We start from the raw sequence: 22,162 nt of genomic DNA on the forward strand, positions 1-22,162 counted from the left end.
AGTCCTGTGAATGGAAGGAATGACACCTCTGCAGACCTCCTGATGCCAAGGATGGGGTGATATAACTAGAACAAGGTGGGAGCACAACTTTCACACCTCCACCTGCTCTTGGACAAACAACATCTGCCATGACACATTCCATGGTCATTGGATGAAGGGGTCTACCAGGGTGGGTATAAATATTCAGGGATCTTCCCGTCCCTCAGAACTGAAGAAGTGCCTTGGATAATCTACAAAATGTCTTGAACATTACAGAACACGTCCAGCTGGATGTGACCACCTACTACTAACCAGATCAGAGTTAGGGTAACCAATCACAGAGAAGAGTTTAGTTCCCCCCATACACCAGAGAAGAATCAGATTTTGGGTGGAATGAAGTGAAAGCAAAAATGGAGGCCATCAAATTGCCGAGATGCAATGTCCTCCCTCCTGACACAGCCGATCTTTCAGGAAAAGTACTTACCACCAAGCAATGATGAAGCTCTGGCCATTGGGGGGGGGGGGGTTGTTTAGGGTTCATTCGGAGAATCCTTGTAGAGCTCTCGGGGGCATCACAAGGAAGGAAAAAGCGAAAGGGGGACATTTGTAGACTTGGTTTGTCTGGATGGAGGTCTTGGCTCTCACTCCGGCCACAACTGGATTCCGTTTCGGGTTACAATGATCCATCAGTTGGATGTCCGGTGAAGAGAATATATAGAATTGTTATACGGGGACACGGAGGGGGCTGTGGGGGAGATCTCGCCACTATCGTTCGGTTGTGGGCGGAGCGTCAAGGGCGATCGCTTGCTCCTGACTGACTTAACCACTCTCTGTTTGTTTCCTTGTTAGCAGCACATGGTGGTTAAAGCCCAATGCTAGCCAATTGTTTTTAAAGCTGAACCTGTGAGAGCAGAGAGATGACCTCATCAGTCTGCTTCTTCTCCTTTCACTGTCCAATTACAGATTGGTTGGCGGTCCGTGACCGCCTCAGAACTCCTTGGTTGGATGACGCTGGATGTCATTCAACCCTGAAAACTGAGGACATCTAGTGGCAGAAATGTGATACTGTGGGGAGCAGCTCAGGATTGAATGTAAGTATTGCAGCAAACACATTTATTAGGTTTTAAAGGGCTATTCCGTTTTTAGGTGGTGTTCAGCTTTAAATTTTGGATAGCATGGGAGAGAGAAATACGATTTCTGTCTGTGACCTTATTAGAGGTTTTCTTTGTGCCCCATTCTGTCCAAAACAGAGGTGCGGGGACAACAACATCTCCTCCCTGGGGGCACAGACAGCAAAACAGGCCCTTCCCTCCATACACATGCGCCTCACATTGGTCCTTCATTCATTGGTTGTGTGATGGGTTTGGTACATTATCTGATCGCCTCCTGCAGGCAGAAAATGAGCCCTTTTTTTTACCATTAGACCTTCACAGTCAGAGATCAGATCCAGGAATCGGCCATAAAAGACGTCTTCCCAGAATCCTCTGCTCTGATCATGAGACTACAACTCCCATCCTTCTAATTATATGGGGAGATATCTCCCACCTGGTCATGTAGACCGACATTCTAGACTCTGAATTGGGATCCACCGAATGTTCCTGTCTCGAGCGTCCATTCATTCTGTTATATGGGGGGCGGAGTCAGTCCTGAAGGGGTGTGGCCTCTCCGCACTGATCTACACCTGCCATTCCTTAAATATAAAAGGACCAATAAAGGTATCAGTCTTGAAGGGGCGGGGCCTCCCTGCACTGATCCACGCCTGTGATTCTTTCATTGGTCCTTTTATATTATAGAAATCAGTCCTGAAGGGGCGGGGCCTCCCTGCACTGATCCACGCCTGCGATACTTTCATTGGTCCTTTTATATTGTAGGAGTCAGTCCTGAAGGGGCGGGGCCTCCCTGCACTGATCTACACCTGTGATACTTTCATTGGTCCTTTTATATTATAGGAATCAGTCCTGAAGGGGCGGGGCCTCCCTGCACTGATCCACGCCTGCGATTCTTTCATTGGTCCTTTTATATTATAGAAATCAGTCCTGAAGGGGCGGGGCCTCCCTGTACTGATCCACGCCTGCGATACTTTCATTGGTCCTCTTATATTATAGGCTAAATAAAGATTATTTTTTTTGAACCTACCCCGAAATCTTTTTCTTGGGACACAGGAATTCATCCACAGTTGGGTTATACTGCCGCTTACAGGAGGTTTAGACACCAGCAAACAGTAACATTGTAAGCCAGCCCCGGCATAACACCCCCTGTGCCCGGTGTGCCTCAAGTTTTGTGAGCAGTACACGGGGCCACCAAAAACCACAGAAGGGTGGGACGCTCCAAGAAAAAGATTTGCAGGTAAGTACAAACATCTTCCGATCTCCATCGTCCATTGACGGGCACAGGAATTCAGAAACGGCCGGGATTGTCCAAGAGCAGTCCAGTTGAGGGGTCAGCAGTGGCCACGACAGAAGGAAGACGGGAGCCATCTGTAACACATGACTACTAGGAGGAGCAACCCCCAAATCTGAACTAGCGCCCCCAAATCTGAACTAGCGGAGGTCAAGTCCGACCTGGTGCTCCGATCAGTAAAGTGGAATGGCTTCCTCTGAAGGAGCACCGAGCCCCTCACCTGCAAAAGGCTGTGGACCAAGAAACCACCAAAACTGGTAGAACAAGGCAACTCCACAAAATAGTCATGGTCAAAAAAAAAAAGCAGATGGGTCCAGCCCCTGGAGAACAGGTCCCCAGAGGGACCACTGAACAAAAAAACAGTCCATGAGGGGAGACTAGCTGGTTTAGAAGTGAAAGGCCCAAGCCTTACACCCCCAACCTTGGCATCGGGGGAGGGAAGATACCAGAACGAGGCTGCCTGGCCAGATGACCATCTCACAGGAGATATCTATGGAGGGTGATCACCCTCACGGTGTATTATCCCAAGGTATAGTCCAGCCATTATCAACCGATAATCCATGGAACCCTAGGGTTCCTTCAGAGGTGGCAAGGGGTTCCCTGAGCTGTGGCTAGCTGGACCTCCCATCTAATGGTACCTCCAAAATGGTCCAACCCCATTTGGCAGAGACAAGGTCATCAATCTGGCCACCCCATTAAAAAGGAGCCTTTTTTCCCCCATTTACCACCATCAATGTAAGGGGCATTTCAACAACCCACCAATGGACAAATCTTACTAGGGGTTCCCTGAGACCTGGAAATTATTTAAGGGGTTCCTCTGGGGTAAAAGGTTGAGAAAGGCTGGTAAAGCCAAAAAGACTCCTGAGACTGGAAACAACCCCGGGGTACCAACCCTAATGCCAACGGTGCTCAGGAGGCACCCCAACACAAATGGGCAGGTATGAAGGCACAGGGCTGCCATCAGGGGGGTACAAGCCCACACTTATAAAGGGGCCCGGAATGTCCAGAGTGACTCAGGCCCCCAAGGTATCAGCTTTTGCTAATATTACTTTCTGCTGATTTATCACTTTCTTTCTGCTGCCGGGGGTCTTAAAAACAATAATAAAAAAATGACTGACCTAGTTTACTGCCCTACTGACATGGGATGGAGGAGGAGGAGACGACATGGGATGGAGGAGGAGGAGGAGGAGACAACATGGGATGGAGGAGGAGGAGAAGACGACTACATGGGATGGAGAAGACGACATGGGATGGAGGAGGAGACGACTACATGGGATGGAGGAGGAGGAGAAGACGACTACATGGGATGATGGAGGAGGAGGAGAAGACGACTACATGGGATGATGGAGGAGGAGGAGAAGACGACTACATGGGATGATGGAGGAGGAGGAGAAGACGACTACATGGGATGATGGAGGAGGAGGAGAAGACGACTACATGGGATGATGGAGGAGGAGGAGAAGACGACTACATGGGATGATGGAGGAGGAGGAGAAGACGACTACATGGGATGATGGAGGAGGAGGAGAAGACGACTACATGGGATGATGGAGGAGGAGGAGAAGACGACTACATGGGATGATGGAGGAGGAGGAGAAGACGACTACATGGGATGATGGAGGAGGAGGAGAAGACGACTACATGGGATGATGGAGGAGGAGGAGAAGACGACTACATGGGATGATGGAGGAGGAGGAGAAGACGACTACATGGGATGATGGAGGAGGAGGAGACGACGTGGGATGGAGGAGGAGGAGACGACGTGGGATGGAGGAGGAGGAGACGACGTGGGATGGAGGAGGAGGAGACGACGTGGGATGGAGGAGGAGGAGACGACGTGGGATGGAGGAGGAGGAGACGACGTGGGATGGAGGAGGAGGAGACGACGTGGGATGGAGGAGGAGGAGACGACGTGGGATGGAGGAGGAGGAGACGACATGGGATGGAGGAGGAGGAGGAGACGACATGGGATGGAGGAGGAGGAGGAGACGACATGGGATGGAGGAGGAGGAGGAGACGACATGGGATGGAGGAGGAGACGACATGGGATGGAGGAGGAGGAGGAGACGACATGGGATGGAGGAGGAGGAGGAGATGACATGGGATGGAGGAGGAGGAGGAGACGACATGGGATGGAGGAGGAGGAGGAGGAGACGACATGGGATGGAGGAGGAGGAGGAGACGACATGGGATGGAGGAGGAGGAGACGACATGGGATGGAGGAGGAGGAGACGACATGGGATGGAGGAGGAGGAGGAGACAACATGGGATGGAGGAGGAGACGACATGGGATGGAGGAGGAGACAACATGGGATGAGGGAGATGAGATTGTAAGAGGAGGACATGATATGGGACTGAAGGAGGAGGAGGAGGAGGGGGACTTGGTATTGGATGTCAGTGAGCAGATTCGGTGGTACGGCCAGTGGGTAGGCCCTAGGAAATGTTGGTGGTCAGGGCAGGGGGGGGCCCGGGCCTAAAAATGTGCAAGGGGCCCCAACATTTCTGATGGCTGCCCTGTGAAGTCATACTGTGGCCCCGGACTGATGCACCTAGACGGTAGGGGAAGAAAGACGTTAGACTTTTGTCAGAGCTGAAGGCGGCACCCAACTGGCTGGGTGGAGATTGGGATACAAGGGGGCTGGTTTAGTGGGATACAAGGGGGCTGGTTTAGTGGGATACAAGGGGGCTGGTTTAGTGGGACACAAGGGGGCTGGTTGCTGGGTGGAGATTGGGATACAAGGGGGCTGGTTGCTGGGTGGGGATTGGGATACAAGGGGGCTGGTTGCTGGGTGGAGATTGGGATACAAGGGGGCTGGTTGCTGGGTGGAGATTGGGATACAAGGGGGCTGGTTGCTGGGTGGAGATTGGGATACAAGGGGGCTGGTTGCTGGGTGGAGATTGGGATACAAGGGGGCTGGTTGCTGGGTGGAGATTGGGATACAAGGGGGCTGGTTGCTGGGTGGGGATTGGGATACAAGGGGGCTGGTTGCTGGGTGGAGATTGGGATACAAGGGGGCTGGTTGCTGGGTGGAGATTGGGATACAAGGGGGCTGGTTGCTGGGTGGAGATTGGGATACAAGGGGGCTGGTTGCTGGGTGGAGAATGGGATACAAGGGGGCTGGTTGCTGGGTGGAGATTGGGATACAAGGGGGCTGGTTGCTGGGTGGAGAATGGGATACAAGGGGGCTGGTTGCTGGGTGGAGAATGGGATACAAGGGGGCTGGTTGCTGGGTGGAGAATGGGATACAAGGGGGCTGGTTGCTGGGTGGGGATTGGGATACAAGGGGGCTGGTTGCTGGGTGGAGATTGGGATACAAGGGGGCTGGTTGCTGGGTGGAGATTGGGATACAAGGGGGCTGGTTGCTGGGTGGGGATTGGGATACAAGGGGGCTGGTTGCTGGGTGGAGATTGGGATACAAGGGGGCTGGTTTAGTGGGATACAAGGGGGCTGGTTGCTGGGTGGAGATTGGGATACAAGGGGGCTGGTTTAGTGGGATACAAGGGGGGCTGGTTGCTGGGTGGAGATTGGGATACAAGGGGGCTGGTTTAGTGGGATACAAGGGGGCTGGTTTAGTGGGACACAAGGGGGCTGGTTTAGTGGGGCTGGTTTAGTGGGATACAAGGGGGCTGGTTTAGTGGGATACAAGGGGGCTGGTTTAGTGGGACACAAGGGGGCTGGTTTAGTGGGACACAAGGGGGCTGGTTTAGTGGGACACAAGGGGGCTGGTTTAGTGGGACACAAGGGGGCTGGTTTAGTGGGACACAAGGGGGCTGGTTTAGTGGGACACAAGGGGGCTGGTTTAGTGGGACACAAGGGGGCTGGTTTAGTGGGACACAAGGGGGCTGGTTTAGTGGGACACAAGGGGGCTGGGTGGAGATTGGGATACAAGGGAGCTGGTTGCTGGGTGGAGATTGGGACACAAGGGGGCTGGTTTAGGACTTTTTCGAAGGTCTTGACCTCCTGCGGGCAGCGGTGTCACTCGACGGTTCTGAATTCCTGTGTCCCTCAGTGGATGAAGGAGAGATGGAATATGTAAATATGGGGCCCCTCCCTCCCCCGGACAGGCAGCAGCATGGTGGGGGGCGGGGCTATATTCGCACCGTGTTGATGCGCAGCGGTTGTACATTCTTGCCGTTGGCGTGGCTCTGCCCGGGGCTGAAATAGGAACAGAGTCTTCCGGGGAATTTCTCGCGGAAGGTGTAGAGCCAGGACATGTCGTCGGCGTTGTAGAAGATCAGGAGACCCTTGTCATAGTCCAGATAGACGCCGACCTTCTCTAATTTGCTCTTGACGTTGAGCCGCGTCCAGGGCTCTGTGCAGGCGCTGTAGCGGTTCCCATCATGCATCACGATGCAGTAGAAGCCTTTCCCGGGCTGGATCTGAATACTTCCCTTGCGGCTCACGGCTTCGTGGGCCAGTCCAATCATCCACTGCGTCTTGTCGGAGACGACCACCTCCCAGTAATGGACGCCGCCATCGAAGACCTGCGAGCCCAACACCGACACCTCCACGTCAAAGCGCTTCGGAGAGTCCTGCAGAGGCTGAGGGTGCAAGTTACCGTACGCCACGATCGTACAGTCATCCGAGAGGATCAGGCGCTGGTGGGCGGTCACCGGGTCCAACGTCAACGCCGCCGGCACTGAGGAGAAGAGCAATACATGTGTGAGACATTCTACTACTGGGGAATGAGGGGGGGGGGATGAGGGGGGGCATGGAGGAATGGAGGAGGGGAATGAGGGAATGGAGGAGGTGAATGAGGGGGGGGGATGGAGAGGGGAATGAGGGGGGGGGGAATGGAGGAGGGGAATGAGGGGGGGGGTGGAGGAGGGGAATGAGGGGGGGGAATGGAGGAGGGGAATGAGGGAAAGGGGGTGAATGAGGGAAAGGGGGTGAATGAGGGAAAGGAGGTGAATGAGCCGTGAATCCCAGTACAAGGACAGAGGGGGAGGTGAATGAGAGGTGAATCCCGGTACAAGGACAGAGGGGGAGGTGAATCCCGGTACAAGGACAGAGGGGGAGGTGAATGAGAGGTGAATCCCGGGTACAAGGACAGAGGGGGAGGTGAATGAGAGGTGAATCCCGGTACAAGGACAGAGGGGGAGGTGAATCCCGGTACAAGGACAGAGGGGGAGGTGAATCCCGGGTACAGGACACAAAGATTCTCCCGAGTGCCACGGACCGGATTCCGGCAGGAAAGGTTTCTTTTGTGGAGAATTTCCTGGTCTCTCTGGGAAACGTTTCCTCCCTTCCAGTCACTGCCAGGATTCCTCCTCACCCGCTCCTGTCCTACAGATATCAATGTGGGCCAAGTCCCTGCACTGCCATAAACATTACATTGCCTCTCGAGAGGCAAGGACGGGCACCACCCCCGGCGAGAGGCAAGGACCGGCACGACCCCCCGGCGAGAGGCAAGGACCGGCACGACCCCCCGGCGAGAGGCAAGGACCGGCACGACCCCCCGGCGAGAGGCAAGGACCGGCACGACCCCCCGGCGAGAGGCAAGGACCGGCACGACCCCCCCGGCGAGAGGCAAGGACCGGCACGACCCCCCGGCGAGAGGCAAGGACCGGCACGACCCCCCGGCGAGAGGCAAGGACCGGCACGACCCCCCCGGCGAGAGGCAAGGACCGGCACGACCCCCCGGCGAGAGGCAAGGACGGGCACGACCCCCGGCGAGAGGCAAGGACCGGCACGACCCCCCGGCGAGAGGCAAGGACCGGCACGACCCCCCGGCGAGAGGCAAGGACGGGCACGACCCCCGGCGAGAGGCAAGGACGGGCACGGACCCCGGCGAGAGGCAAGGACCGGCACGACCCCCAGGGACAGGGAAGGGAGGGCACGACCCCCCGGCGAGAGGCAAGGACGGGCACGACCCCCGGCGAGAGGCAAGGACGGGCACGGACCCCGGCGAGAGGCAAGGACGGGCACGGACCCCGGCGAGAGGCAAGGACCGGCACGACCCCCAGGGACAGGGAAGGGAGGGCACGACCCCCCGGCGAGAGGCAAGGACACGCACGACCCCCCGGCGAGAGGCAAGGATGGGCACATCTTCAGGCACTGAGGACAGAGCAGCTGATTGTGGAGGAAGATTCATGTGTCTGAAGGTCAGGTGTGTGTGCCGCCTCCCTCAGTGATCTGTATAAACAGGAATGTGTCACCTGTCAGCCCCAGTGTGATTCTCCCCTAGGCAGGAGCCTCCTCTGCCCTACACACCTGTTACACCCAAACTCTCTCCTGACAGAAATCAGACACACCCGGTGACAGCGAAAAACCACCCCGACCACAAATCTGCCGTCACCCGGGGACCGAATGTGTCACACGTCTGTACAGAACCTGGACTGTCCCCGGGATTAACCCCTTCACCTCCGGAAGATCGTCCCCCTTCTGGACCCTTTTCTGCTATTCAGCGATCTGACAATTGCGCGGTCATGCAACCCAATTACATTTCTATCACAGATAGAACTTTCTTTTATTGGTATTTGATCACCGCTGGGGGTTTAATTTTTATTATAAAAATGAAAAAAAGACAAAAAAAAAAAAACACCCGTTATAAAAAATCTCAAATAAAAAGGAAATTTCCTCAGAAACTTCGGCCAAAATATATTCTGCTAAAGAAATCCAATGCAACTGAAAACATGGTCCGGATTCACATACATCGGCGCATATTTATGCCGGCGTAGCGTATCGAATATACGCTACGCCGACGCAGCGCACAGAGGCAAGCACCGAATTCACAAAGCACTCGCTGCCAAATCTACGCTGGGTTTCTAAGGCGCAAGCCGTCGTAAGTGGAAGTGGGCGTGACCCCATGCAAATGATGCGCCGTCCCGTGGCCGCATCCCAGTGCGCATGCTCAGAATCACGTCGAAACAACTGCCTAAGATACGTTGAATCGCTGCCTACGGCGTGAACGTAACCTACGCCCCGCCCTATTCACGTCCAACGTAAACTACGTAATATACAGCGGCTTGTGTTCCCTGGTCCATACCTCTGCATGGGTCGCGCCTCCTATACGGGGAATAACTTTACGCCGGACGTACGACTTGCGCAAATCGCGTATATTATGCGCCGGGCGCAACTACGTTCGTGAATCGCCGTAATTCCCTCATTTCCATATTTGAATCGAAAATCAATGGGAGCGCCACTTACGTCCAGCGTAAATCTGCGCCCACGATACGCTGGCGTAGGCAAGTTACGTCGTTTAGATGAAGCCTGTTTTTAGGCGTATCTTGGTTTCTGGTTCGGCGCATATTTGTACTTACGACGGCATATCTGGAGATACGACGGCGTAAGTGCTTTGTGAATCCGGGCCATCATTTTATTTTTTAATTGAATGAATAAAGTTTAATACTTTTATCAGAGTAGTCCGGTGTCACCATAGCAACGCTGTACTACTTTTTTTTTTTTACGCTTTGATTGCGATTTAAATTCTGATTACTATTGATCTGTGGATTGGCTACAGCTAATCACATGGTACAGGGTGCTGTGATTGGTACTATGTGATAGCTGTGGGCCAATCACTGAATCACTCAATAGGAAACACAACAGCTGTTATGAATGAAATTAGCGATCACATGATCCCGGCAGATGAGTACCAGGATCTGCAATCCGCACGCCCCGAACCCAGACCAGGCTGATCTCATACATGTACAAATCAGGACCGGTCTATACTTCCAGACAGGAGCGTCCTCTCTACTCTGCGTACCCCGCTCCCAGAAATCAGGACCGGTCTATACTTCCAGACAGGAGCGTCCTCTCTACTCTGCGTACCCCGCTCCCAGAAATCAGGACCGGTCTATACTTCCAGACAGGAGCGTCCTCTCTACTCTGCGTACCCCCGCTCCCAGAAATCAGGACCGGTCTATACTTCCAGACAGGAGCGTCCTCTCTACTCTGCGTACCCCGCTCCCAGAAATCAGGACCCGTCTATACTTCCAGACAGGAGCGTCCTCTCTACTCTACGTACCCCGCTCCCAGAAATCAGGACCGGTCTATACTTCCAGACAGGAGCGTCCTCTCTACTCTGCGTACCCCGCTCCCAGAAATCAGGACCGGTCTATACTTCCAGACAGGAGCGTCCAATCTACTCTGCGTACCCCGCTCCCAGAAATCAGGACCGGTCTATACTTCCAGACAGGAAATCCTCTCTACTCTGCGTACCCCGCTCCCAGAAATCAGGACCGGTCTATACTTCCAGACAGGAGCGTCCTCTCTACTCTGCGTACCCCGCTCCCAGAAATCAGGACCGGTCTATACTTCCAGACAGGAGCGTCCTCTCTACTCTGCGTACCCCGCTCCCAGAAATCAGGACCGGTCTATACTTCCAGACAGGAAATCCTCTCTACTCTGCGTACCCCGCTCCCAGAAATCAGGACCGGTCTATACTTCCAGACAGGAGCGTCCTCTCTACTCTGCGTACCCCGCTCCCAGAAATCAGGACCGGTCTATACTTCCAGACAGGAGCGTCCTCTCTACTCTGCGTACCCGGCTCCCAGAAATCAGGACCGGTCTATACTTCCAGACAGGAGCGTCCCCTCTACTCTGCGTACCCCGCTCCCAGAAATCAGGAGCGGTCTATACCTCCAGACAGGAGCGTCCTCTCTACTCTGCGTACCCCGCTCCCAGAAATCAGGACCGGTCTATACTTCCAGACAGGAGCGTCCTCTCTACTCTGCGTACCCCGCTCCCAGAAATCAGGACCGGTCTATACTTCCAGACAGGAGCGTCCTCTCTACTCTGCGTACCCCGCTCCCAGAAATCAGGACCGGTCTATACTTCCAGACAGGAGCGTCCTCTCTACATCTATGCACCTCACAAGTCTCTGGGGGGGGGTGGGCGAGGCTGGCTGTATATGTGGGGGGGCTCACTCTAGGTAGGATTACACAGGAAGAACGGATCATCAGGGAATAGTTCCTCCCACAATGCTCGCCCAATCAGAAAGAAGGAAGGGAAGGTCTTATTACCCGGGTGGATGTCCTGGAAGAGCGACTTCCAGATGGTGTACTGCAGGGGCCCCATATACTTGGAGGTGGGGAAGTCTTCGTAGGTCAGGTTGGTCTCGTGGATCTTTCCCTTTAACCTGGAGAGGGAGGAGAAAGGAGAGAAACGGGGACAATAAATACAAAGTGCGATCTATGGTGGGTGGTCTGCGGTGGGCGGTCTGTGGTGGGTGCACTGCGGTCTATAGTGGGCGGTCTGTGGTGGGTGCACTGCTTGGTCTGCGGTGGGAGGTCGATCTCCGGTGGGTGGTCTATGGTGGGCGGTCTGATCTGTGGTGGGCGGTCTGTGGTCTATGGTGGGCGGTCTGTGGTCTATGGTGGGTGATCTGTGGTCTATGGTGGGTGGTCTGTGGTGGGCGGTCTGTGGTGGGCGGTCTGATCTATGGTGGGCGGTCTGTGGTCTATAGTGGGCGGTCTGTGGTGGGCGGTCTGATCTATGGTGGGCGGTCTGTGGTGGGCGGTCTGTGGTCTATAGTGGGCGGTCTGTGGTGGGCGGTCTGTGGTCTATGGTGGGCGGTCTGTGATGGGCGGTCTGTGGTCTATGGTGGGTGGTGGATGGTCTGTGGTGGGCGGTCTGTGGTGGGCGGTCTGTGGTGGATGGTCTATGGTCTGTGGTGGGCGGTCTGTGGTGGGCGGTCTGTGGTCTATAGTGGGCGGTCTGTGGTCTATGGTGGGCGGTCTGATCTGTGGTGGGCGGTCTGTGGTGGGTGGTCTGTGGTGGATGGTGGGCGGTGGGTGGTCGGTCTGTGGTGGTCGGTCTGTGGTGGGCGGTCTGTGGTGGATGGTGGGCGGTCGGTCTGTGGTGGGCGGTCTGTGGTGGGCGGTCTGTGGTGGGCGGTCTGATCTGTGGTGGGCGGTCTGATCTGTGGTGGGCGGTCTGATCTGTGGTGGGCGGTCTGATCTGTGGTGGGCGGTCTGGTCTGTGGTGGGCGGTCTGTGGTGGGCGGTCTGTGGTGGGCGGTCTGGTCTGTGGTGGGCGGTCTGTGGTGGGCGGTCTGTGGTGGGTGGTCTGTGGTGGGCGGTCTGGTCTGTGGTGGGCGGTCTGTGGTGGGCGGTCTGTGGTGGGCGGTCTGTGGTGGGCGATCTGTGGTGGGCGGTCTGATCTGTGGTGGGTGGTCTGATCTGTGGTGGGCGGTCTGTGGTGAGCGGTCTGATCTGTGGTGGGCGGTCTGTGGTGGGTGGTCTGATCTGTGGTGGGTGGTCTGTGGTGGGTGGTCTGATCTGTGGTGGGTGGTCTGTGGTGGGCGGTCTGTGGTGGGCGGTCTGATCTGTGGTGGGCGGTCTGTGGTGGGCGGTCTGTGGTCTCTGGTGGGCGGTCTGATCTGTGGTGGCTGGTCTGTGGTGGGCGGTCTGTGGGCGGTCTATGGTGGGTGGTCTGGTCTGTGGTGGGCGGTCTGTGGTGGGCGGTGGGTGGTCTGTGGTGGGTGGTCTATGGTCTGTGCTGGGCGGTCTGATCTGTGGTGGGCGGTCTGTGGTGGGCGGTCTGTGGTCTATGGTGGGCGGTCTGATCTGTGGTGGGCGGTCTGTGGTGGCTGGTCTGTGGTGGGCGGTCTATGGTCTGTGCTGGGCGGTCTGTGGTCTATGGTGGGCGGTCTGATCTGTGGTGGGCGGTCTGTGGTGGGCGGTCTGATCTGTGGTGGCTGGTCTGTGGTGGGCGGTCTGTGGGCGGTCTGGTCTGTGGTGGGCGGTCTATGGTCTGTGCTGGCGGTCTGTGCTGGGCGGTCTGTGCTGGGCGGTCTGTGCTGGGCGGTCTGTGCTGGGCGGTCTGTGGTGGGTGGTCTACGGTGGGCGGTCTGTGGTCTGTGGTGGGCGGTCTGTGGTCTGTGGTGGGCGGTCTGTGGTGGGCGGTCTATGGTCTGTGCTGGGCGGTCTGTGGTCTATGGTGGGCGGTCTGATCTGTGGTGGGCGGTCTGTGGTCTATGGTGGGCGGTCTGATCTGTGGTGGGCGGTTTGTGGTCTATGGTGGGCGGTCTGATCTGTGGTGGGCGGTCTGTGGTCTATGGTGGGCGGTCTGTGGTCTATGGTGGGCGGTCTGTGGTCTATGGTGGGCGCTCTTTGGTTGAATCTGCACACCTGAAGCCATCATAGCAATGACACGATTTTGGGCTGGTTGCTATGGGTTACCTCTCAGACAGCGATGAGATCCCCGCCAGGAAGTTGTGTTTGTCGCTCTCCGCCAGGCGCTCCTGCAGGATCTGCACCCCCTCCTGCACCTTGCGCAGTTGCTGGCTGTAGCGTTGGACCTTGTGCTCGATGTCGGTCAGGGTGCGCGCCGTGTCGGACTCCAGCTCCTCCAGCATGGCCTTCTGGCGCTCTCGCAGCAGTCGGTGGAGGTGCTCGAAGGCCTCGCTGATGGTGGCGCGCAGGCTCTTGGCAGAGGACTAGGCGGGGAGAAAGCACAGGGTGAGTGACACAAAGAGAACCTGTCTCCTCATACTGACAGCCTCCACCTTCATAGTCCTGGGGGGCGGGGGCTGAATAGGATTGTGAAGCCAGTAACCAGGCCTGTTTAGCCACGCCCCCTCTCTTCCTCGGCCATACAAACCTGTGTGAGGGGTGTGGCTGTTACTGAGCTCTGCCAGCACAGAGCACTGCAGTGTCAGGACCCGTCACAGATTACGGATGGACGGGACTATGAAGAAACAAGCGGGAAATGGCCGTACATAGGGGGCACTGCAGGGTGTCAATTGGTCTGACTTACTGGCCAATCATCAGAGGGGTGGGGGATGGGTTAGGCGGGGCAGGAAGTCACCTCTTTATATTTTGGGAGATTCTGGGGGGCCGATCCTACCCCGGGGGACCGAGATCTGGCAGTTTAGGGGCCCGGTCACCATGGAGATTCTCCGGCATGGCCGGGGGGGGGGGGGGGGGGCGAGAGGCAGGACAGGCCGGGAACACAGAGAACTCTTCCATTGGCTGGGATTCTCACCTTGGTCTCGGCCAGCTGACGCTTCAGTAGTTGGAGGGCCTCGGTGTGGCCCCTGGCGCTCTCCTGCAACGCCTGGAGCTGCTCCTTCAGTTCTCGCTGGAGAGAGACAACAGAGATACCATCATCCTGAGTACAATGTCTGCCCCCCTCTGAGGGGTCCCACCACACGGGGGGCTGAGGGGTCCCACCACACGGGGGGGGGCTGAGGGGTCCCACCACACGGGGGGGGGGGGGGCTGAGGGGTCCCACCACACGGGGGGGGGGCTGAGGGGTCCCACCACACGGGGGGGGGGGGCTGAGGGGTCCCACCACACGGGGGAGGGGGGGCTGAGGGGTCCCACCACACGGGGGAGGGGGGGGCTGAGGGGTCCCACCACACAGGGGAGGGGGGGGCTGAGGGGTCCCACCACACGGGGGAGGGGGGGGCTGAGGGGTCCCACCACACGGGGGGGGGGGGGGCTGAGGGGCCCCACCACACGGGGGGGGGGGGGGCTGGGGGGTCCCACCACACGGGGGGGGGGGGGGCTGAGGGGTCCCACCACACGGGGGAGGGGGGGGCTGAGGGGTCCCACCACACGGGGGGGGGGGGCTGAGGGGTCCCACCACACGAGGGGGGGGGGCTGAGGGGTCCCACCACACGAGGGGGGGCGGGGGGGTCCCACCACACGAGGGGGGGGGGGGGCTGAGGGGTCCCACCACACGAGGGGGGGGGGGCTGAGGGGTCCCACCACACGAGGGGGGGGGGCTGAGGGGTCCCACCACACGGGGGGGGGCTGAGGGGTCCCACCACACGGGGGGGGGGCTGAGGGGTCCCACCACACGGGGGGGGGCTGAGGGGTCCCACCACACGGGGGGGTGTCACAGGGCCCATGAGGAGAGGCGGATACCATCATCCTGAGTACAATTTCTGCCCCCCTCTGAGGGGTCCCACCACACAGGGGGGGGGCTGAGGGGTCCCACCACACGAGGGGGGGCTGAGGGGTCCCACCACATGAGGGGGGGGGGCGCTGAGGGGTCCCACCACACGGGGGGGGGCTGAGGGGTCCCACCACACGAGGGGGGGGGCTGAGGGGTCCCACCACATGAGGGGGGGGCTGAGGGGTCCCACCACACGAGGGGGGGGGGCTGAGGGGTCCCACCACACGAGGGGGGGCTGAGGGGTCCCACCACACGAGGGGGGGGGCTGAGGGGTCCCACCACACGAGGGGGGGGGCTGAGGGGTCCCACCACAGGAGAGGGGGGCTGAGGGGTCCCACCACACGAGGGGGGGGCTGAGGGGTCCCACCACACGAGGGGGGGCTGAGGGGTCCCACCACACGAGGGGGGGGGGGCTGAGGGGTCCCACCACACGAGGGGGGGGGGGCTGAGGGGTCCCACCACACGAGGGGGGGGGGCTGAGGGGTCCCACCACACGAGGGGGGGGTGACACAGGGCCCATGAGGGGAGGAGGTGGATACCATTATCCTGAGTACACTGTCTGCCCCCTTCTGAGGGGTCCCACCACACGGGGGGGGGGGGCATGTGAGGTGAGGAAAAAGCTGAAGATAGAAGCCGATTGGCTGCCAGGTTCTGAGTCCTCTGATTTTAGTAAATCCCCCCCCCCCACCGACTCCGCCCCCGACACACAAACTGCATTGCAGAGGATTAGTTGTGTTCACACCACGCCCCCCTCAGGACTTGTGATGTCAGTACACTCAACACCTCTCTATAGAGACACATACCAGCCCACCGGAGGGTGGAGATCTTCTCCATCACTGAAGGCTCCAGGAACCGTCTACAGAGGATGGAAGGGCCACAAATCTTATTTTATAATCCATTAAAGGGAACCTGTCATGTGAGATGCTTATCTGCTGCCATTGCTGATCCCTCAGCCCACCATGCCCATCCTGCAGCCCACCATGCCCATCCCTCAGCCCACCATGCCCATCCCTCAGCCCACCATACAGATCCCTCAGCCCACCATGCTCATCCTGCAGCCCACCATGCCCATCCCTCAGCCCACCATGCCCATCCCTCAGCCCACCATGCTGATCCCTCAGCCCACCATGCCCATCCTGCAGCCCACCATGCTCATCCCTCAGCCCACCATGCCCATCCCTCAGCCCACCATGCCCATCCCTCAGCCCACCATGCCCATCCCTCAGCCCACCATACTCATCCATCATCCCACCATGCCCATCCCTCAGCCCACCATGCTCATCCTGCAGCCCACCATGCTCATCCCTCAGCCCACCATGCCCATCCCTCAGCCCACCATGCTCATCCCTCAGCCCACCATGCCCATCCCTCAGCCCACCATACTCATCCATCATCCCACCATGCCCATCCCTCAGCCCACCATGCTCATCCCTCAGCCCACCATGCTCATCCCTCAGCCCACCATACAGATCCCTCAGCCCACCATACAGATCCCTCAGCCCACCATGCCCATCCCTCAGCCCACCATGCCCATCCCTCAGCCCACCATACAGATCCCTCAGCCCACCATACCGATCCCTCAGCCCACCATACCGATCCCTCAGCCCACCATGCCCATCCTGCAGCCCACCATACAGATCCCTCAGCCCACCATACAGATCCCTCAGCCCACCATACAGATCCCTCAGCCCACCATACAGATCCCTCAGCCCACCATACTCATCCATCATCCCACCATGCCCATCCCTCAGCCCACCATACAGATCCCTCAGCCCACCATGCCCATCCCTCGGCCCACCATGCCCATCCCTCAGCCCACCATGCCCATCCCTCAGCCCACCATGCTCATCCCTCAGCCCACCATACAGATCCCTCAGCCCACCATACACATCCCTCAGCCCACCATACACATCCCTCAGCCCACCATACACATCCCTCAGTCCACCATGCCCATCCCTCAGACCACCATGCTCATCCCTCAGACCACCATGCTCATCCCTCAGCCCACCATGCCCATCCCTCAGCCCACCATGCCCATCCCTCAGCCCACCATGCCCATCCCTCAGCCCACCATACAGATCCCTCAGCCCACCATACAGATCCCTCAGCCCACCATACACATCCCTGAGTCCACCATGCTCATCCCTCAGCCCACCATGCTCATCCCTCAGCCCACCATGCTCATCCCTCAGCCCACCATGCCCATCCCTCAGCCCACCATACAGATCCCTCAGCCCACCATACAGATCCCTCAGCCCACCATGCTCATCCCTCAGCCCACCATGCCCATCCCGCAGCCCACCATGCTCATCCCTCAGCCCACCATGCTCATCCCTCAGCCCACCATGCTCATCCCTCAGCCCACCATGCCCATCCCTCAGCCCACCATACAGATCCCTCAGCCCACCATGCCCATCCCTCAGCCCACCATGCCCATCCCTCAGCCCACCATGCTCAGCCCACCATGCTCATCCCTCAGCCCACCATACAGATCCCTCAGCCCACCATACAGATCCCTCAGCCCACCATACAGATCCCTCAGCCCACCATACAGATCCCTCAGCCCACCATACAGATCCCGCCATGCCCATCCCTCAGCCCACCATGCTCATCCCTCAGCCCACCATGCTCATCCCTCAGCCCACCATACAGATCCCTCAGCCCACCATGCTCATCCGTCAGCCCACCATGCTCATCCGTCAGCCCACCATGCCCATCCCTCAGCCCACCATGCTCATCCGTCAGCCCACCATACAGATCCGTCAGCCCACCATACAGATCCCTCAGCCCACCATACAGATCCCTCAGCCCACCATACAGATCCCTCAGCCCACCATACAGATCCCTCAGCCCACCATACAGATCCCTCAGCCCACCATGCTCATCCGTCAGCCCACCATACAGATCCCTCAGCCCACCATGCCCATCCCTCAGCCCACCATGCCCATCCCTCAGCCCACCATGCTCATCCCGCCATGCCCATCCCTCAGCCCACCATGCCCATCCCTCAGCCCACCATGCTCATCCCGCCATGCCCATCCCTCAGCCCACCATGCCCATCCCTCAGCCCACCATGCCCATCCCTCAGCCCACCATGCTCAGCCCACCATGCTCATCCCTCAGCCCACCATGCTCATCCGTCAGCCCACCATGCCCATCCCTCAGCCCACCATGCCCATCCCTCAGCCCACCATACAGATCCCTCAGCCCACCATGCTCATCCGTCAGCCCACCATACAGATCCCTCAGCCCACCATGCCCATCCCTCAGCCCACCATGCTCATCCCGCCATGCCCATCCCTCAGCCCACCATGCCCATCCCTCAGCCCACCATGCCCATCCCTCAGCCCAACATGCTCATCCCGCCATGCCCATCCCTCAGCCCACCATGCCCATCCCTCAGCCCACCATGCCCATCCCTCAGCCCACCATGCTCAGCCCACCATGCTCATCCCTCAGCCCACCATGCTCATCCGTCAGCCCACCATGCCCATCCCTCAGCCCACCATGCCCATCCCTCAGCCCACCATACAGATCCCTCAGCCCACCATACAGATCCCTCAGCCCACCATACAGATCCGTCAGCCCACCATACAGATCCATCAGCCCACCATACAGATCCATCAGCCCACCATACAGATCCATCAGCCCACCATACAGATCCATCAGCCCACCATGCCCATCCTGCAGCCCACCATACAGATCCCTCAGCCCACCATGCCCATCCCTCAGCCCACCATGCACATCCCTCAGCCCACCATGCACATCCCTCAGCCCACCATGCCCATCCTGCAGCCCACCATACAGATCCCTCAGCCCACCATGCCCATCCCTCAGCCCACCATGCTCATCCCTCAGCCCACCATGCTCATCCCTCAGCCCACCATGCCCATCCCTCAGCCCACCATGCTCAGCCCACCATGCTCATCCCTCAGCCCACCATACAGATCCCTCAGCCCACCATGCCCATCCCTCAGCCCACCATGCCCATCCCTCAGCCCACCATGCCCATCCCGCCATGCCCATCCCTCAGCCCACCATGCTCATCCCTCAGCCCACCATGCTCATCCCTCAGCCCACCATACAGATCCCTCAGCCCACCATGCCCATCCCTCAGCCCACCATGCTAATCCGTCAGCCCACCATACAGATCCCTCAGCCCACCATACAGATCCCTCAGCCCACCATACAGATCCCTCAGCCCACCATACAGATCCCTCAGCCCACCATACAGATCCCTCAGCCCACCATGCTCATCCCTCAGCCCACCATGCTCATCCCTCAGCCCACCATGCTCATCCCTCAGCCCACCATGCACATCCCTCAGCCCACCATGCCCATCCTGCAGCCCACCATACAGATCCCTCAGCCCACCATGCCCATCCTGCAGCCCACCATACAGATCCCTCAGCCCACCATGCCCATCCCTCAGCCCACCATGCTCATCCCTCAGCCCACCATGCTCATCCCTCAGCCCACCATGCCCATCCCTCAGCCCACCATGCTCAGCCCACCATGCTCATCCCTCAGCCCACCATACAGATCCCTCAGCCCACCATGCCCATCCCTCAGCCCACCATGCCCATCCCTCAGCCCATCATGCTCATCCCGCCATGCCCATCCCTCAGCCCACCATGCTCATCCCTCAGCCCACCATGCTCATCCCTCAGCCCACCATACAGATCCCTCAGCCCACCATGCCCATCCCTCAGCCCACCATGCTAATCCGTCAGCCCACCATACAGATCCGTCAGCCCACCATACAGATCCCTCAGCCCACCATACAGATCCCTCAGCCCACCATACAGATCCCTCAGCCCACCATACAGATCCCTCAGCCCACCATGCTCATCCCTCAGCCCACCATGCTCATCCCTCAGCCCACCATGCTCATCCCTCAGCCCACCATGCTCATCCCTCAGCCCACCATGCTCATCCGCCAGCCCACCATACAGATCCCTCAGCCCACCATGCTCATCCCTCAGCCCACCATGCCCATCCCTCAGCCCACCATGCTCATCCCTCAGCCCACCATGCTCATCCCGCCATGCCCATCCCTCAGCCCACCATGCCCATCCCTCAGCCCACCATGCCCATTCCTCAGCCCACCATGCCCATCCCGCCATGCCCATCCCTCAGCCCACCATGCCCATCCCTCAGCCCACCATGCCCATCCCTCAGCCCACCATGCTCAGCCCACCATGCCCATCCCTCAGCCCACCATGCCCATCCCTCAGCCCACCATGCCCATCCCTCAGCCCACCATGCCCATCCCTCAGCCCACCATGCTCAGCCCGCCATGCCCATCCCTCAGCCCACCATGCCCATCCCTCAGCCCACCATCCCCTTCCTTTAGCCCACCATGCCCATTCCTCAGCCCACCATGCCCATCCCTCAGCCCACCATACAGATCCCACAGACCCAGCTCCCCCTCCAAACTCACTGACAGAACCTTCGCCCGGCCCGCTGGGGAACAACTATACACTACAAGTCCCCAGCGTATTCTGCCATTGGGGGGGAAACTCACCAATAGGATCACAGACAGAGATTAGGCTCCTCCCCACTCTGTATAAAATAAAATGACTGTGGCTGGAGTTGGGCTTTAGGTCCCTCCCCTGGTTTGGGTCTTCAGAATCACATTGGATGTGGGTGCCCCCCCCTGCACTCACCTGCAGTTCCTCGAAGGCCTCGTCCACGTTGGTGACCTGGTGCTGCTCGTGCAGGGAGGGCTCGTCACAGAAGAAGCAGACCACGGCTCGGTCGGTCAGGCAGAAGAGCTTCACTTTGTCGTGGTCCTTGCAGGGGAAGGAGCTGCGCTGGGCGCTGAGGATGGCGTCCAGGGGGAAGGCCGAGTACCTTTCCACAATATTGGAGAGCTTCAGGCTGGGGGACAAGGTGGGCTCAGCGAAGGACCTCCGGCACTCCGGACAGTCCAGGGGACCCCCGTGCTTCTGGCGGCTCCAATGCTCCGTGATACATTTACGGCAGAAATAATGTTCACAGCCGAAGCTCACCGGGTCCTGATAGATGCTGAGACAGATGGAGCACAGAAGCTCGTCCTTCAGATAGCACGCCATCCCGGGGGAGACCGGAGGAGACGGCACCGCGAGACACCGGATCCACCGACAAGGAGAGACCGCGCTCCACCTCACACCTCCTACGAAAGAGACCCCCCAAAAGGGTCACCATCAGTCTCTGCACCACAGGAGCTTACACTCTAATGTCCCCCCAAAAAGTGTCACACTCATGCATGATGATAGGAGGGGGGGGAGAGAGGAACAGAGGAGGGGGAGAGAGAGGAACAGAGGAGGGGGGAGAGAGAGAGGAACAGAGGAGGAGGGGGGGGGAGAGAGAGGAACAGAGGAGGGGGAGAGAGAGAGAGAGAGAGAGAGAGAGAGAGGAGGGGGGAGAGAGAGAGGAACAGAGGAGGGGGGAGAGAGAGAGAGGAACAGAGGAGGGGGGAGAGAGAGAGAGGAACAGAGGAGGGGGGAGAGAGGAACAGAGGAGAGGGGGGGGAGAGAGGAACAGAGGAGGGGGGGAGAGAGAGAGGAACAGAGGAGGGGGGAGAGAGAGAGAGGAACAGAGGAGGGGGGAGAGAGAGAGAGGAACAGAGGAGGGGGGAGAGAGAGAGAGGAACAGAGGAGGGGGGAGAGAGAGAGAGGAACAGAGGAGGGGGGAGAGAGAGAGAGGAACAGAGGAGGGGGGAGAGAGAGGAACAGAGGAGGGGGGAGAGAGAGAGAGGAACAGAGGAGGGGGGAGAGAGAGGAACAGAGGAGGGGGGAGAGAGAGAGAGGAACAGAGGAGGGGGGAGAGAGAGAGAGGAACAGAGGAGGGGGGAGAGAGAGAGAGGAACAGAGGAGGGGGGAGAGAGAGAGAGGAACAGAGGAGGGGGGAGAGAGAGAGAGGAACAGAGGAGGGGGGGAGAGAGAGAGGAAC

General features: G+C 58.7%; 1 protein-coding gene and 1 long non-coding RNA gene across 2 annotated transcripts; both read right to left on the bottom strand.

The window, feature by feature from the left end:
• LOC120923432 lies at positions 1-3,543 on the bottom strand. Its single transcript, XR_005745952.1, has 2 exons — positions 1,895-3,543; positions 1-1,660 (listed from the first exon to the last, which is right to left on the bottom strand). It is a non-coding gene; the product is annotated as an uncharacterized LOC120923432 (long non-coding RNA).
• A 2,322-nt stretch (positions 3,544-5,865) lies between these two features.
• TRIM62 (tripartite motif containing 62) lies at positions 5,866-21,409 on the bottom strand. Its single transcript, XM_040334974.1, has 5 exons — positions 20,896-21,409; positions 14,309-14,404; positions 13,504-13,760; positions 11,344-11,459; positions 5,866-7,019 (listed from the first exon to the last, which is right to left on the bottom strand). The coding sequence occupies exons 1-5, from the start codon at positions 21,301-21,303 to the stop codon at positions 6,469-6,471; spliced, it is 1,428 nt and encodes a 475-aa protein (XP_040190908.1). The 5' UTR covers positions 21,304-21,409; the 3' UTR covers positions 5,866-6,468.
• Positions 21,410-22,162: the final 753 nt, after the last annotated feature.

Source organism: Rana temporaria, unplaced genomic scaffold (genome assembly GCF_905171775.1).
Source record: "Rana temporaria unplaced genomic scaffold, aRanTem1.1, whole genome shotgun sequence".
Taxonomy (NCBI): domain Eukaryota; kingdom Metazoa; phylum Chordata; class Amphibia; order Anura; family Ranidae; genus Rana; species Rana temporaria.

Bases quoted from the DNA above. Each gene is read 5' to 3' on its own strand.
- TRIM62 (XM_040334974.1), bottom strand. From the start codon at position 21,303: ATGGCGTGCTATCTGAAGGACGAGCTTCTGTGCTCCATCTGTCTCAGC. The intron at 11,460-13,503 runs GTAACCCATAGC...CTCCCTCTCCAG, and splicing joins ATCTCATCGCTGTCTGAGAG to GTTAAAGGGAAAGATCCACG. The intron at 7,020-11,343 runs GTAATAAGACCT...TCTTCTCCTCAG, and splicing joins CTTCCAGGACATCCACCCGG to TGCCGGCGGCGTTGACGTTG.